Source organism: Delphinapterus leucas, chromosome X (assembly GCF_059928025.1).
Source record: "Delphinapterus leucas isolate spDelLeu-1000000601 "Yukka" chromosome X, BTC_Dleu_Yukka2, whole genome shotgun sequence".
In the NCBI taxonomy this organism is placed as follows: Eukaryota; Metazoa; Chordata; class Mammalia; order Artiodactyla; family Monodontidae; genus Delphinapterus; species Delphinapterus leucas.
In genome coordinates this window covers 99,020,311-99,037,024 of record NC_143150.1, presented here as the reverse complement: position 1 = coordinate 99,037,024, position 16,714 = coordinate 99,020,311, and the positions used below count along the sequence as shown (strand labels likewise).

At 46.8% G+C, this 16,714-nt stretch overlaps 1 protein-coding gene across 1 annotated transcript in view; it reads right to left on the bottom strand.

Annotated features, from left to right (window-relative positions):
- Positions 1-16,714, bottom strand: part of SRPX (sushi repeat containing protein X-linked) — a 99,994-nt gene that overhangs the window by 33,279 nt on the left and 50,001 nt on the right. Inside the window, exons 3-5 of the mRNA XM_022565608.2 lie at positions 16,073-16,264; positions 13,955-14,131; positions 2,558-2,684 (exon numbers count right to left, since the gene is read on the bottom strand). Coding sequence (XP_022421316.1) covers positions 2,558-2,684; positions 13,955-14,131; positions 16,073-16,264 — 496 coding nt within the window. The remainder of the gene's footprint in view (positions 1-2,557; positions 2,685-13,954; positions 14,132-16,072; positions 16,265-16,714) is intronic.

Genomic DNA, 16,714 nt, shown 5'->3' with positions numbered 1-16,714 from the left:
GTTTGTTTTTCAATAGATAATTTCCCTTCTCTCTATACTTCTTAGAAATAATGAGAATATTGGCTAATAACAGGCATGTGAAATTATCACTGTCACCATTGAGGAGAACCTTCCACATAGGTGGACAAGGTAGCTGTTTACTTGTAAAAGGGTGAAGTGAGGGGTGTTAGGAAAGTTCCAGAAATCCCACCATTAGAGACGTGTCACTTTGAACCTTAGATGCTTTAAGGTCCTCAAGAAGCACAATTTAAAAGCAGATAAACCTGAAAGGAATCAGACTTCCAATGTGAGTGGCTGCTCACCTCTTGGAGACACTCTTTCATCTGACATGCAAATAACAGTCATAAGGAGTAACTAAGGGAGCTCATAGGAAGCACTTGTCTCAGTGCCTGACACTAGAACCTTCCCTCCTAGAAGGGGACTATATAACAGGAGCTTCCAAAACACATGGGGAAGAGAAATGTCAGAGAAGCAAGGAGGCCAAGCAAGAGCTGAAAAGGGGACAAGACGGCCTTCTCTGAACCCCTCGTTCTGCCCAAGGAAGCGTCCTGCTCCACGCCTCCGCCGGCTCTGAGCTGTAGAGCTCAGGAAGCCGACAGCTGCTCTGAACAGAGGCGTCGGGGCTACTAAGACGCGCCTTCAAAATGTCACATTTCTGGGCTTCCCTGGTGGTGCAGTGGTTGAGAGTCCGCCTGCTGATGCAGGAGACACGGGTTCGTGCCCCGGTCCAGGAAGATCCCACATGCCGCGGAGCGGCTGGGCCCGTGAGCCATGGCCGCTGAGCCTGCGCAGCCGGACCTGTGCTCCACGACGGGAGAGGCCACAACAGTGAGAGGCCCGCGTACCGCAAAAAAAAAAAAAAAGTCACATTTCTAACCATAACACACAGGTTACCCACAGACATGCCAAGGTGAATATCCTTGTTTGATAGAGTCATCTGATGACCTGATATTGTGTGTTTATTATACCAGATTTCAATAGCAATCACAGTTGTGAAAAAAATGTAAGAACCTATTATGGACTAGGGGTTAGCCAGGCATTGTGCTGGGTCCCAAAAGATTCAACGATAGTTAAAACCCAATCCCTGATTTTATCAACTGTGATTTATTTTTTCATCCCAATTGCCTAAAGTTTCTCCTTAGGGGTTTGTGACATGTGTATACAACAACAAATAAATACTTTTCTTAATACTCAAAGTTTATCTTTGAGGAGTTACAAGGGGAAACATAACAATTATGATCTAAGCTAGATGGTGCACAGGGAGATCATTATCAGGCTGCAGGAACAAAATGTCCTGCTACGGGTGAGAGACTCAGGCTCTTGCTAGTAGAAGATGTTCTATTATGACTAATAACTGCTTTAAAACATTTCCTCTTGCCCAGCCTGGGTTGACAGGATTCTAGAAAGTCTTTCCCTGCTGTATGGCTCACCAGGGGGTAAGTCAGAGGTATTCTTTGCCCACAGATGGAAACTCGGTAAGGAGGTCTAGCAGGACGGTGAACTTGAAGGCATGGATGTGAACGTGCTGACATGAAGTAGTGGCCTTCAGGGAAGGTGGGGGCCCAGCAAATAGCCGCAGGGGCACAGGCCCATATGCTAGATTAGAACAACATGTGGCTGAACTTCACCGAAGGGAACCACCCATTTTTAAAAACATTTGGGATGTATTTCAAACTACTCATGCAGTTGGTCCTGGAGAATGGGGGAAAGGAAGAAGGCAGAAGACCCCGTCTCTTTTTACTTTCTTTCTTTTTTTTTTTTTGCGGTACGCGGGCCTCTCACTGTTGTGGCCTCTCCCGTTGCAGAGCACACGCTCCGGACGCGCAGGCTCAGCGGCCATGGCTCACGGACCCAGCCGCTCCGCGGCATGTGGGATCCTCCCGGACCGGGACACGAACCCGCGTCCCCTGCATCGGCAGGTGGACTCTCAACCACTGCGCCACCAGGGAAGCCCCCATCTCTTTTTTTTTTTTTTAAAGCTGCTTCTTTAAGTGTTTAATGTGGTTGCAAGTTTTAAAAAATAAAAATCAAATGTTTTGAAAGAAGCAGGTGCCAAAACACAAGGGATAGACTCACAGAGCACAAGGGCGGCAACATCGGGCTCCACCTGGGAGACACAGAGGTTCCCAGCGAGGTGGTGGCTTAGGAAGGTCTGGGGAGGGGCCCCTGGCAGGCAATGGGGGTGAGTCTATCCCTGAATTTACCAGTTGGCTTCCTCTTCCTCCTTCCGTCTCTTCTCCTCCCTTCTTCCCACCACCCCGTCGTCTTACTTCCTTTCTTTCCTTTAACAGATATTTACTGAGTACCAACTATGGGCATTAGGGATATGGCAGCGAACACACTGTAGTGGAGACAGGCAATAAACAAATACGAAAGTGAAAAATATAGTATGTCGGACGGTGAAGAAAAATAAAGAAATGAATGAGGAATGGTTGAAAGAGTGCTGTACTGAGTCTGAAAGCATTAATTGACCAGCATAGATACACTTCCTGACTCTGGGTAGTGAATGTCTCACATAAAAGAGGCAGCATCATTCCAGCTGCCAAGTTGCACTTACTCAGTGAGAATGCCATCTGCTGTGTCTCTTCCCTCAGGGGTCTCCCAGGACACCCGGACTGTCAATTTATTGGGTTCCGCAATGCGTTCCTTCACACTTGGGCACTTGATTCTAGGAGGTTCTATATCTGCAAACAGAACCAGAATATTCTCGCCATCAGCAGGAAATATCTCATCAACCTGGGGTTCAACACCCAGCATTTGACATGCCCAAAGTCTAGGTGCTCCCCACTTTTGAAGGGTTTCTTCACCCCTCTGTATTTCTCTTCCCTCCCTTCATCTTGCCCCTTCTTGCCTGCTGAGTTTTAAAGATTGAGTGCTCACCTGTGCATTGCTAAACCTGCAATCAGCTGGCCTTGCTAGGTGTCTCGTGGGGTAATTTATTAGCTACAGCAACTTCTTCCCCAGACTTCCAAACTCTGCCTGCTGACTTGGCAATATGGCAGTTACTCAACTAGAAGTCATTCAGCCATTCTGAGTCCCTCCCGCTTTAAAGACAGCGTCGTAGGAGACTAGAGAAAGGTGCCTTAGGTATCATCTAGTTCCATTCAATTCAAGGCAACAAATCTTTAGTGAGTACCTGCCTTCCCCAAGGCATCATTCTAACTGCTGGGTTTGGGCAGGCACAAAGGCAAGAGAACCATGTACTTCTCAGAGAGTCTACAGTCTGTTGGGGGATCATGTTACCATATGTGAAATATGACACGAGGTGTAAAATGACACTGCCCCAGGCTACATAGAAGTAAATGCTATAGGGACTTCCCTGGTGGCGCAGTGGTTAAGAATCCGCCTGCCAATGCAGGAGACACGGGTTCGAGCCCTGGTCGGGGAAGATCCCACATGCCGCGGAGCAACTAAGCCCATGCGCCACAACTACTGAAGCCCACGCGCCTAGAGCCCCTGCTCCGCAACAAGAGAAGCCACCGCAATGAGAAGCCCGCCCACCACAATGAAAAGTAGCCCCCGCTCACCGCAACTAGAGAAAGCCTGCGCACAAAAACGAAGACCCAACGCAGCCAAAAAATAAATAAATTTATTTATTTACTTATTTAAAGAAAAGTAAATGCTATGGAGGCTTAAAAGAATTACCCAATGCTCGCATTTTACAGATATGGAAACTGATAATGTGAATTATAACCCAAATTAGAGCACTTACCCCTGGAACCAGCTCTCTCTCTCCTGGCTGTGTCTATCCCCAACATACTCCTCAATATCTTAAACAATGATCTGTCTGGGTCCACTCTCCCCTCCAACTGCCACTGGACCACACCTATGGTTTTGTATCTCGGGACAGCAGTTTTACCTTGGTTCTGACCCTCCAAAGACCTCCCAAAGTTCCCCAAATAGTTTCCCTACCTGGTAATAGAAGTTCTGCCCCCTCACTATCAAGGATGGGTTGATAATGAGGGCTAGAAATGTCAGTTTCTTAGATTTCATCTTATTATAGCTAAAGTGAAATCAGAAGAAGGGGGAATTCAAACTTTGGCAAATTCTACTGGATGATTCTGAATAGGTAGAGAATGTATTTAAAGAGGGCAGAGTAAATTAACAACATGTAGATTTGCATTGCTTTACATGTCAGCTGGTAATTATTTCCATGCTACTACAGCCTGAATGAAAATGAAATGTCATTCGATTCTGAATTACAAACATCTTTGAGAGACTAAATGCACCAAGTAAAGTCTTCATATACTTTCTCCTGTGTCTTGTCCAATAACTTCTCATTTAATTTAGGGTAAGAAATTATGAATAATTTGTTAAACAATTTTGTCTTCAGCTATCCAAATTCATTTTCATTCTATGGCATGCTTCAATGGAGTGTGAATTTACAGCCCTAATACACTAATCCTAAATTGAATAACTACCATATTTTATTGAATCTAAGTCACTATCGATTGTGAGATGCATCCTAATTTCAGGGATAGTAAAATGTGAAAAAAAATATGCTTCTTAGAATTGATAAAGTTTATAAATGTGATGGTGCAATGGAAGCTGCTTTAAATACATTAGAGGTGTCTATTTTCAGTTGATACGTTTTTAAAAATAATCCCCCTTTTTCTGGTTTTACTATGATAGGTAATAGAAGACATACTTTACAATTCAGATGAACATTTCACAGCTTTGGGTGAATCAGGAAGACAAGTGTACAATACCTGCCCCCTGCTGGCCAAATACAGTTGGCAACCTCATAATAGAAAGCATATTTATTTTTTAAAAATTTAAAGCCAAAAGGGAGGGGCTGAGGAGAGGGGATAGATTTCACTGTAAAATTACTTAGTGTTACCAGATTTTCTTGGAGTGACATTGTCAGAGTGAAGAGATACTCTTACCCTCTGTGTCATGTAAACTAAACAGCTGGATGATAGGCTGGGTTGTTTTCCCTATAAGCTTGACATTGTCACTGAGCAAACAGCACTCCAAATTAGGTTATCTGGGTGAAGAGTCTCAGAGCTTCTGAAAGCCAGCTTCTGACAGCTAACAATGATCTGCTGAAACTGGCCTAATTTTTCAGAAGTGGTGTTCCTCCAAGCCAGAAACAAGAAGAAATAAAGCGCTAAAAATAATAGCTAATATTTACTGAACCCTCCTACCTGTCCACCCCAGGCGAAGTACTATCCCTGCATTATTTCATTGAATTCTCGCCACCACCTACTAGACTAAGTACCGTTATTATCATCCCCATTTATAGACTGGGAAGCATTTCCTCTCTTTTGGAATTTCTTTGTGGTCTGAGATTCTAAGCCATGATTGCATCTTTTTCAATTATTTTAATCAGCCGAACACTTCTGTATGTCCGCCTGCTACTGACCTAGCGTTTTCCTCCATCCTCTGCACACACATTCTTCCATGGTCGCCGGCTCCAGCTTCCCCTTACATCCTTTAAGAGCGGCAGCAGGACTGAATTCTGTTGCATCCTCCAGCGTCATGGCCTCTCTTTCAGCTCGAGAGACCAGCTGGCCTGCCCTTCCCCAGATGCTCCAGAACTGAAGCCTAGTATTATACAGCCATGGCTATCATTGCTTTTTCTAAGTTATTATAAATTTCCATGAATGAAATAAACGAAGTTACTATAGAAACATAATCATGATTCCTTGTTGAGTCAGGATGCCCACAGAGCCAGTTATTGTGTGGCAACTGTGCAAATCTGCACAGAAAAGCCTGGCCTCTGCCCCACTCACTGGAGACATTTGACAAACTGTCTCCCTCCTCTGTGCTCTAGTTTCTTCTCTGCATATAAAAATACCAGAAACAAATATACTGCACTCTATCAACTACTGTTTATCTGAGAAGCTAAACTATATACCTGGGAATATTGAACACGTCTAACCAGGTAGGTGGTAGGTGGTAGGTAGTGGAAATAAGAAAGAGGGTGAAAAGGGCAATGTTCTGGCCAACAGATAACAAGGGAAAAAAAACCCTTTAAACTAAGGTTATAAATTAACTGCATCCTAAAATGTTTGCTTAAATAATGTTTTCCAGTGGAGACCTGTGTTTGAACATGACTGTTAGAGGTATGAAGAATAGGTGCTTCAGAACATAACAGTAACTTGTGTCTGGGACTGCCTGACCTGGAGTGGGGATGCGCGTTCTTCACTCCCTCCACCTCATTCTAAGGCAAGGTGATATTCTTTTTTTTTTTTTTTTTTTTTTTTTTTTCTTTTTTCACTGTTGTGGCCTCTCCCGCTGCGGAGCACAGGCTCCGGACGCGCAGGCTCAGCGGCCATGGCTCACGGGCCCAGCCGCTCCGCGGCACATGGGATCTTCCCAGACCGGGGCACAAACCCGTGTCCCCTGCATCGGCAGGCGGACTCTCAACCACTGCACCACCAGGGAAGCCCAAAGTGATATTCTTATCTCAAGAATGTAAAGGATCATCACAGCTGCTCACAGCAAGCAGACTCCATTTAATGCTCCTTTCCTCTCTGATGTCCTCCATAACTCATTCCAACTGGATTTACGTTTGGGAACTATCTTATACATTTTCTTTATTAAATACAACTGATTATTGCAATGAGAACCTCAATTTTTAAGCAAATTCTTTCTATAAATAGTTTTACCTATATGGTATATGATTTTTTGTTGAATTTAAAATTTTATTTTATTGAAGTATAGTTGATTTACACCAACTGGCTTTTTAACTAATCCTTTTCTCCCTTCTTTTCTCCCTTGATCTTTTACACCAACTTCCTCTCAATCTGTACAGTCGATGTGTTCACCTGCTCTCCCATCCCCCTTCTTTTTTTAGCACAAAAGAAGTTTCCCCGGGCCTGTGGCCCTCCAGAATAAAGACTATATTTCCCAGGCTTGTCTGAAGTTAGGTGTGGCCATGGGATGGCTTCCACCAGTGGGTTGTCAGAAGAAGTGATGTGCTTTTCAAAAAGTATGTGTGGCTACCCCCGCTTCCACCCTGGTTTGAATGTCCATGGGGTGGGGAGCCGGAACAGCATCTTCGACTGTGGGATGAAAGCGGCAAGTTGAGGATGGAAGGACAAATGAGAAGGAGTTTGGGTCTAGGACACTGCCCCGGACAGACATTTATACGAGAACAGAACTTCCATCTTGTTTAAGGCATTATGACTTTGGCCTCGTTAACAGTATGTGAACTGGGATATAAGCAATCACACCTTTTTTTTTTTTTTCCAAATTTGGTATGGCATCTTCCAAGATGTATATCACTAATGATTTCTAAGCTCTGATTTCTAACAAAGGATACTCTGGTGAATTTCCTGCAAAGATGGCCACCCATAATCCCCTTATATACATGCAGCTCCTCCTAGCAAGAGGTGGAGTCTGTTTCCCCTCCCTCTGAATCTGTGCCAGGCTTGTGACTTGCTTTGACTAATAGAATGCAGGGAAAGTGACCCTACGCCAGTCCCAGGTGTAGGCCCTTAAAGAGTCTGGCACCTTCGGCTGTTCACTATCTCAGAAGCCAGCTGCCATCTAAGGAAGTCCAATTATCTGACTGGAGAGGCCATGTGGAGAAAGAGGCTCAGTCAAATGCCAGCCAGTACAGCCGCCTCTGAGTGAGATGCCAGACATGGGAGTGAAGCCAACTTGGATCCTCCAGCCCCAATCAGGCACTTCAGCCATTACTATGTGGAACAGAGGTGAGCCACTGAGCCCTGCCGAAATTCCCCATCCAAACAACTGACCACACAAAACTTAGTGGTTTCAAACGACCATGGTATTCTTCACGGTTGTTTGGATGGGGAATTTTGGCAGGTTGGTGATGGAGGAAGGTGGCGGTCATTTCCTGGGGCACAGGAAGAAAGGGCAGAGGCAGAACAAACCCGGACACGGAAAACTTGCCCCATTGCTTGCCTCCCCCAGCTAGAGTGTAATCCTTGCGGATGTCTCTGGAATGTGGTTCCATTTCTTTGGCACCATGAGGTATTAGAAAACTTTCCCCAGTGGACAGAAGAGTCTAGAAGAGAAGCAAAGAACTCCACAATTAGAAGTCACTATCACCAGAAGCAAGATACCAAACTAAAAATTGCAACTTGTTGCAAAGCTGAAACTAGCTTCCTGAAAGTTTGCAAGAAAATGTGTATTTGTCAACCCAGGAAAAATTCAGTATGATTTAAGAGCATCTACAACAATGCACTGACACATTTATTCTTAGCCCCATGATATCTGTATCCTCAACTGAATCTCGGGAAATAATACCATTCAGCCCAGCAAACTTCCTTGTGGGTCACTGGGTCAACCCAGCTGTCAGATGATTGGGAGCAGAAACGTATTCCATCAATTTTCAAATCTAAAATCACAGATTTTTTTTATTCCGGACTTCCATTTGTGTTAACTCTCCAACTATTCCATTCTGTAGGAAATATAAAACAAGCAAAGAGTAATTCCAAAAACCAAGTTGGTTTGTATGTGGACCTTTGTTAAAAAAACGAAATGGGGCTCCCTGCATGTCCAAAGATACCTGCTCGGTTTTCATTGCCCATGGATTTTAAACTTACTTGAATTTTGGTCTCTTTCTCTTTTGGCCTAGGAAAAACTGTTGGTCTAAAGGAGAAATCGTGTGTCTACTCAAAATCTGGTCTCTAGATGGGGCCTTGTAATTCTAACTGTCCATTGTTCTATCTAAATGCCAATGTAACCGAAATGAACTAAAAATGGAAAAAAGAAAAAATAATCCCCCCAAACAATAGTTATTACATTCTATGGTTTACTTTTTTTTATATCAATGGAAGTTGCGGCTCTCTAAATATTTTACCCTCCTGCAATTTGCAGTGTGTTGTTTCTCCCACACTGACTGATTTCTATCTATATCTGTTTCTGAAATAACCATGGATTTGAGCCCACTGCCAGAGTGTGGGCTGCCTAAGAGAATGAGTTTTAACTTGCGGTCCTTTCAAATTAGCCAGACCACAGAGTGAAAAGTGAAAAGACCACCACCTCAGAGTGAAAAGTAAGCCCAGTGTTCTCTCTTCCCTCCAGATCTGGAGGAGAACTGAGACGATTTCCTCAGCACTCAGTACAGCTCTGGCCCGGAGGCACTGTTCAAGGCTGTGTGGAAATCTGGGAAATGCTCGGCCACCATGTGTCAGCTCCTAAACTAGGCTGAGGCTCTGAGTTGTGCTCAAGGACCCCTGAGCCTTGCCAACACACAAACAAAGTCATTAAACGAATTTAATAATACATTTAAAGCCAAAAGTATCCATGACAGCCCTGCAGTAAAATTCACCGGGGACAAGCTCCAGCTTATCTGTCACAAAGTCTAAGAAAGAATTGCCTGATTGCTTTGTCCATTTCTTTCCTCTTCCTGGGAGCTCATTGCTCTCTTGTGGCTCACAGGTCCCCTTTTCACCATTACCCACCCCCCCTCACTGCGCGCACAAATTCCCCTTCCCCCAAAGATGCCTGAACCTTGCCCTGGCCCGCTCTAAGATAAATGCCCTGAAACTGGGGTTCATTTCTTAGTTCTTTCTCTCTCTCTCTGGGAAGGTGCCAGGCCCATCTGGTCTGGCTTAAGACATGCTTGTTGCTTTTTGCGAATAATCAGCATTTTCTTTCCACTGTTGCACACAATCTGGACATCTGAACAGTGTGATCCCTAGAAGATTCTGCCAAAGCTTGCTCAGCATGAAGATGTGTATCTCCTCCCATCCCATCACCTCTGGCCCTTCCAATGTGAGGAAAGAGAGAGTCCAAAATGGGGGGGAGGGCTTGTTTTGAAGAGCTAGCTTGCACATACCAAGTCATAGGGGAGAAAGTGAAAGCAACATCTGTGACGGGCTCTTCTGACCTGAACATCTGGCCTGAAGTCATGTCCTTCCAAAGGAGCGTGTCCAGAGCTCACAGCCTGGGCGCTATCCTACCTGCACTGGCTGAGCGGGGCTGCTCTGCGTTCTTCTCCTCGCCGAGAAGTACAGCGATTCACGGGGAGATGTCTAAGACCTCAGAAAATGGTTGCTGTGCCAAAGATTCTGTTGGTGCTCAGTTTTTCTATCATCTCCCTTTTACTGCCTGTGCTAAAAGTCACGAAATGACATTTCTTGGACTCCTTCTGCCAGCTGGGTACCAGCTAGGTTTGCCAATGGGAGGCACTCATGAGAATAGAAGGCAGGAAAAAGATGGAAGCCATTACGCTTCTGGTAGGGGCTTCAGTGAGGGCTTCCTGGGCTCCTGGCTTCATTCTCATCCATGATGGTGTCAGGTACAGACATGTCAACATCAGCGTGAGCTTCTGGATTTGGGGTAACACTACCAGGCCACTTGTGCTCCCCCAGCCCTTGGTTGCTATGGGTTTCTGCTGTAACTAATCCCTCGTAACAATGTTTTTCCTCTTTTGCTCCTCCAGCTCTTCCTATGTTTTTGTAACCAATGCCCCTTATTAAATTCTCCTCTGCTGGAAATACCTAGAATGGTTTCTGTCTTCCTAGTTACTGATCAATTCAAACTCCTACCTAAATCCTAGAAAAAGAGAAGCTCGGAATAAATCTGAGTCGGTTATCTGAGTAATTATTTGGACCTGGTGCTCTTGTCAGATGGATACAAGGTAAGGTCCAGGCTGTGACTCTGATGTAGAAGGTTTTTGCTCGCATTGGTGGGGAACCATTGACCAAAACTGCCTGCCTTGGCCAGGCACGATGACAACCGCTTGCCTGGGTTGTCTCACAGCAGGAGGTCCCGACAAAGAACGCAGCACTGCTGCTGCTGCTGAAAACTAACAGGGAGAATTCGGGAGGGGCCAAAAGGAGGGAGGACAAGACATGCCAGCCCATAGTATGTTTGTAAAACTAAACTGGGGACTTCCCTGGCGGCACAGTGGTTAGGAATCCATCTGCCAATGTAGGGGACGTGGGTTCGAGCCCTGGTCCGGGAAGATCCCGCATGCCGCCGAGCAATGAAGCCCGTGCACCACAACTACTGAGCCTGTGCTCTAGAGCTCAGGAGCCACAACTACTGAGCCCACGTGCCACAACTACTGAAGCCCTCGAGCCTAGAGCCCGTGCTCCACAACAAGAGAAGCCACCACAATGAGAAGCCTGCACACCACAACGAAGAGTAGCCCCGCTTGCCACAACTAGAGAAAGCCCACGCACAGCAACAAAGACCCAAACGCAGCCAAAAAAAAAAAAAAAAAAAACTAACCTGGAAGAATTCGGGAGGGGCTGAAAGGAGGAGGGAGGAGACGATATGTCCTGCCCTAACCTCCCAGAAACCCTCACGCTGGAATCCATCTTGGCTGAGAGATGCGTGCGCCACCAGGCAGGACCCTGAGTCAGACCAAATATATGGGCACGAGCAAGATGATTGGCCAGAGACAACCCAGAAAGCTAACATCACCACCATAAAACCTGAGACTGCGAGCCACGTGGCAGAGCCATTCTCCTGGGTTCCTTTACCCTCCTGCTCTCCTCCCAGGCGCCCCTTCCCAATAAAGTCTTTTGCTTTGTCAGCACGTGTGTCTCCTCGGACAACTCATTTCCGGGTGTTAGACAAGAGCCCACGCTCGGGCCCTGGAAGGGGTCCCCCTTCCTGCAACAATATCTTGGCCAGGTCCCCTGGCTATAGCTCATTAACCACATAACTGCAGAGTAGGAACGGCTGATGCTGCCAAGGGATACAGTGGACAGTGGTACCATCATGAACACACCCTGGGGACCAAGGCCAGAGGAGTTGTTGTACAACTGCCCCCAGAGGGTAGCATCCAGTTTCAGTCTCATTCCTGAAGTATCTGCTCCAGGCTCTGAGCAGTCAGGAAGGAGTCCTTGGGGTAAAGCACACGGGCAGACTGAGCTGAAGGACTCTCTGGAGGATGGGCAGACCCAAGCAGGGTAGGAGCCAGGCTCCTGTGGCCAGCTGCCTCGGCACCTCAGTGCCAGAGCTGTCTCTGGATTCAGGGACTTTGAGCCTGAAAGCCTGGAGACATAGGCTTGGCTCTACACAACATCAAGCAAGTCAGGTGACCTCTCAGGCCTCATCCGTAGATGGGGGATTGGACTAGAATGTTCTGCTGGGGTGGGTCCTGGCAGCTCTAACGCTTTATGAGTAAACAGTCTCCTGGGACAGTGGTTTTCAACTACTTGGGGGAGTTTTGGAAAAATACCAAGGCCCCAGATATTCAGATTTAAATGGCAGCCAAAGTTGAAAACCACTGTCCCAGAGCAGTCTGCCCCAATGTTTAAAGGACATAGGAATCCCCTGGGGATCTTCTTAAAATATGGATTTTGATCTGCCAGCTTCGGATGGGTCCCAAGATTCTCCATTTCCAACAGGCTTCCTGCTGGTGCTGAAACTGCTGGGCACTATTTTGAGTAAAAAGGTACTAAAGTTCTTCCCAAATTTGATCTTCTAAGGCAGGTTCTCAACCTTTAGAGCATCAGAATCCAGCAGTCCTGCAGGTCCGGAAATCTGCATTTCTGATGTTGATGTTTCTGATCAGGGGACCATACTCTGAGATCCACTGCTCTGAGACAATGGTCCTGGATCCTGGCTGCATATGAAAACCACCTGGGAAGCTTTTATAATGCCACTCACCTCCTCCAGCTGTCCCACATCAAACTAATTGAATCAGAATCTCTAGGGTTGGACCAAGGCATGGCTAGGTTCTAAAAGATACTCAGGTGATTCTAATAAGTAGCAGGGGCGTGGGTGGGGAGAAGGGACCCACTGCCCCTAGATGGGTGATTCTCAAGGAGTTGGGGGGAGTGATTTTTCTCCTTCCTCTCCTCTCTCCAGGGGACATTTGACAACATCTGAAGACATTTTTGGTTGTCACAAGTGGGAGTTGGGGGGAGATGTTACTGGCATCTAGTGGGTAAAAGCCAAGGCTCTGCTAAGCATCCTAGAGTACAAAAGATGGGACCCCAGGACGAATAATTATCTGACCCCAAATGTCCATTGTTCCAAGATTCAGAAACCTTGCCCTAGAGAATCCCAGGCTACACCCCAGATCTACTGAATCAGAAGCTGCATTTTTACCAAGTTTCCCAGGTGATTCCCAAGTTGGAGAAGCACTGCCTCAGATCAGAGGCTCTCTCTTTAAGCACTTTGAAATGCCCTGAGAGGCTCATGAAAGCACCAAGTGCTGGGGCCCATCCCCAGAGTTTCTGATTCAGCAGGTCTGGGGTGGAGCCATGAATTTGCATTTGTAAAGATTTCCAGCTCCCCGAACCACAACTAAGAACTAAGAACATATATACACTACCAAAAGTAAGGTAGATAGCTAGTGGGAAGCAGCCGCATAGCACAGGGAGATCAGCTCGGTGCTTTGGGACCGCCTGGAGGGGTGGGATAGGGAGGATGGGAGGGAGGGAGACGCAAGAGGGAAGAGATATGGGAACATATGTATATGTATAACTGATTCACTTTGTTGTAGAGCAGAAACTGACACACCGTTGTAAAGCAATTGTACCCCAATAAAGATGTTAAAAAACAAAGAACTAAGAACTACTATTTGCCCAACAAATCCAGACTAAGGTAAAATAGCCAAATCCCTTCCAGTTTACAAACTGAGTGTTTGCCGACTACCGGAGTCGATGACAATGGAACTACGTCTGCCAGCTGAAAGACACAGAGATGCTCTCTGCAGGAATGTCCGGCCAATGTCAAAAACTCTGCTCAGTGCTACAGGGCAGATCCCTGAACTAAAGCAGCGGGATTACCCCGTACCTCTGCCAGCCTCCAGCTGCCTCAATGGCAATCCAAGAGAGAGACAAAAGTCTGAGGAAAGCCATGAGCTGTGAAGTCAACTCTAGCGTAGAGACTGAGGCTAGGTCTGCGCTGAGCCAGAGAAATAGGGATGAAGAGAACCCCTGAAAGCAAAACTGGCTGCTTATGCTTTACATTCGGGACATGGATGCTTCCTTAAAAATCCACTGTACGGACACCCCCTGCTCCTCCCAAAGCAGGCGCCTCCTGAGGGCTGGTGATATTCTCTTACCAACACAGGAGGCTGGTCGGCCACTCCACGCCTTGTTGTCCATACACGTGACTGTCTGCTCCCCTTTCAATGTGTATCCTGGCGAGCAATAGTACTCACACCGGGAGTTAAAGTAGGCACCGTCGACGCACTTAAACCCTCCATTTGCTGGCATGGCAAGGGTAGGACATCGCTTTTCTGAGAAAGAGAAAACCAGAGATTCAGTATTACTTAGATTTTGTTCATGGAGTTTCAGAGTCCAGAAACTCTGAAAGCATAGGGTGAAGTTAATTGACATATAACTGATAAAAGTAGAGAAATGATAGATAGTGTAACCGAGCAGGACCCTATGGGCCCTTCCCGGGGCAGACCCCTCCCCCATACCCTCTGCTGTAGCTCCGCTCTGAAGACCCAGATAATAGCATCGGATGCATATTCCCTGAGTTTGTCAGATGCTCAAACCACCGCCAAATGGAAGGAATTAACTACTTGATGATCATGAGCACGTAGCCCCCAGACCTTCCGGCGCCTAGAATGTTAACCTCCGTTTCCTCACCATCAGCCAATCAGAGAATTGTGTACAAGCTGAATTGTGTACCCTGCAACACCCCTCCCTCACCTGGCCTTTAAAAATGCTGTGCTGAACCCTTTCAAGGAGTTGGTGGGGCGGTGGGTTTGGGCTCGAGCCACTCGTTCTCCTTGCTTGGTCCTGCAATAACCTTTCTCTGCTCCAAACTCCGATGTTTCGATTTGTTTGGCCTCACTGCGCATCAGGCACATGAACTTGCATTTGGTAACAATGGTTGCATGTCGCACAGAAGGGACACAAAGTTTTACACCAGACTGGCTTGGGTTGGCATCCCAGCTAAACCACGGTCTTATGCTGGGCTCCTCAGAAAGAGACGCTGAGACCAGGATTTGTGTGCAAGTGATTAAGAAAGTGCTCCCAGGGGAGACCAGTGAAGGGTGGGGGAAGCAGGACGGGGGAGGGGAGGTAGCCGGCAAGGTAGCAACTCAGGCAAAGTCAGCCTCAGCCTGATTCCGCAGGGAAGATCTGGAGCGTGAGTGATGCCTGAGTCTGCCCTGCCTCCAGGCAGGGCAGCTGGGCTTTCCTAATCCTTTACCAGTCAGTACTGGGCAGCTACAGGCTGCCCATGGGGAATGCTCTCCCTGTCAGAACAAAGAAAGCAGTCCTCTGAAGGCGCAGAGCCTCTTCTTCCTTGGTAGGAGATCAACCGAAGGTGCAAGTCATTAAGAGCAAAGCGCCCAGAAGCTGGGGGATGGACACACAGAACTGGTAGCAGGGCATCCAGGGACATATGGGGGAAGCACTGAAAGTGTTCACTATAGTCACCCAGAGGCGTAGTCTGCCTAGACTGGATCACGCGGCTGCAGACCCCAACCTCAGTTTCCCAACAATAAAGTAATGGCACCCATATCAATAGCATTGTTGCAAAAATTGCATATATGTGAAATGCTTGGCACACAGCAGGCGCTCCATCATGATAGCTTTTTTGAACAGCAATGGCATCTAAAATGCACTTCAACGATGCTGTGTCACTTGCAGTTTCCCAAATGAGACGACTTTCCAGGAAGCTAAAAGTCAGCCCCTGAAATGTGCTTCCAACCTCCTCCCCTGAGGCACAGCGCCTTTCATGGAATCAGCATCCTTCCGCGGTAATTCTCTCCTCGCCTCCCTAAGTTCCACTCCTTGGGAAGACGCTTGTGTCTACTACCAGGACTCCATGGCAGAGCACCATTCTTATGGTCGGTTTTACACGTCTGTCTCTAATGCTATTCTGTGGGACCCCTGATGGCAGATGACCCTTGATGGCAGAGTGTGTCTTTACCTGTGTGTCTTGTTTGTTTTTCAGTCCCCAAACCCTTTGCTGGGGCCAGCACTTTGCTAAACAGACCTCTGTTCTCTCCCCCTTTCCAAACAGCTGATCGCACCCCTCTGTCTGAAATGTGTCATCTTACTTCCACCATATCTTAGGAACTAACGCATGGCTTCTGCTCACAAGGGGAGTTTTTCTCATCAAAGACCACAAAGCATTCAGTAAAAATCCCTGATCTCAGAGCAAAAGAACTTTGGCCCCGAATGGCCCCGAGGCCACAACATGGGGCCGGGCTACTCACGCTTGCAGATGACCTTGTCCGACCACCGTCTGTTTGACTGGCAGATCAGCTGGGAAGAGCCATGCAGCTCGTAGCCCTTCTGGCAGCGAATGTCACACCTGGTTCCCAGGGCTGTTTTGTAGTATCCTCCCTGAGGGGCCCTGCAGTACACATCCCCGTACTTCACCTTGATGGGGGAGCACCACGGGGTATCTACAGGTAGCAGAAACAAAGGAGAGGAGAAATAGCAAGTGACATCTTCAGAAAATGTGTCTCTTCACTCTCGAAGTCCCTGGCTGGCTGCATTCCAGATTTTGGACCTCCAAATTGTGCCCCATGTCTTTTAAGTTGTCTCTGGGTGGGGAGGTTATGATCATGGGAGTAGGCGTCAGACATATACGAATATGGGTCCAGGTTCCTCCATTAGTAGCTGTGTGATCTTGGACAAGTTACTTAACCTCTCTGAGTCAATACCTCTACCTATGTCATAGGACTCTTACAAGTCCTCTTACAAGGACTGAAAAAACAACGCATATCAAGCGTCTAGCACAGTGCCTAGCACACAGTGAACGTTCAATGAATGCTTGTTCTTTTGAATATTTCCCTTAACTAGATACATAATTCCCTTGAGAGCAACTGTTACCATTGTGAACCTTAACCCCA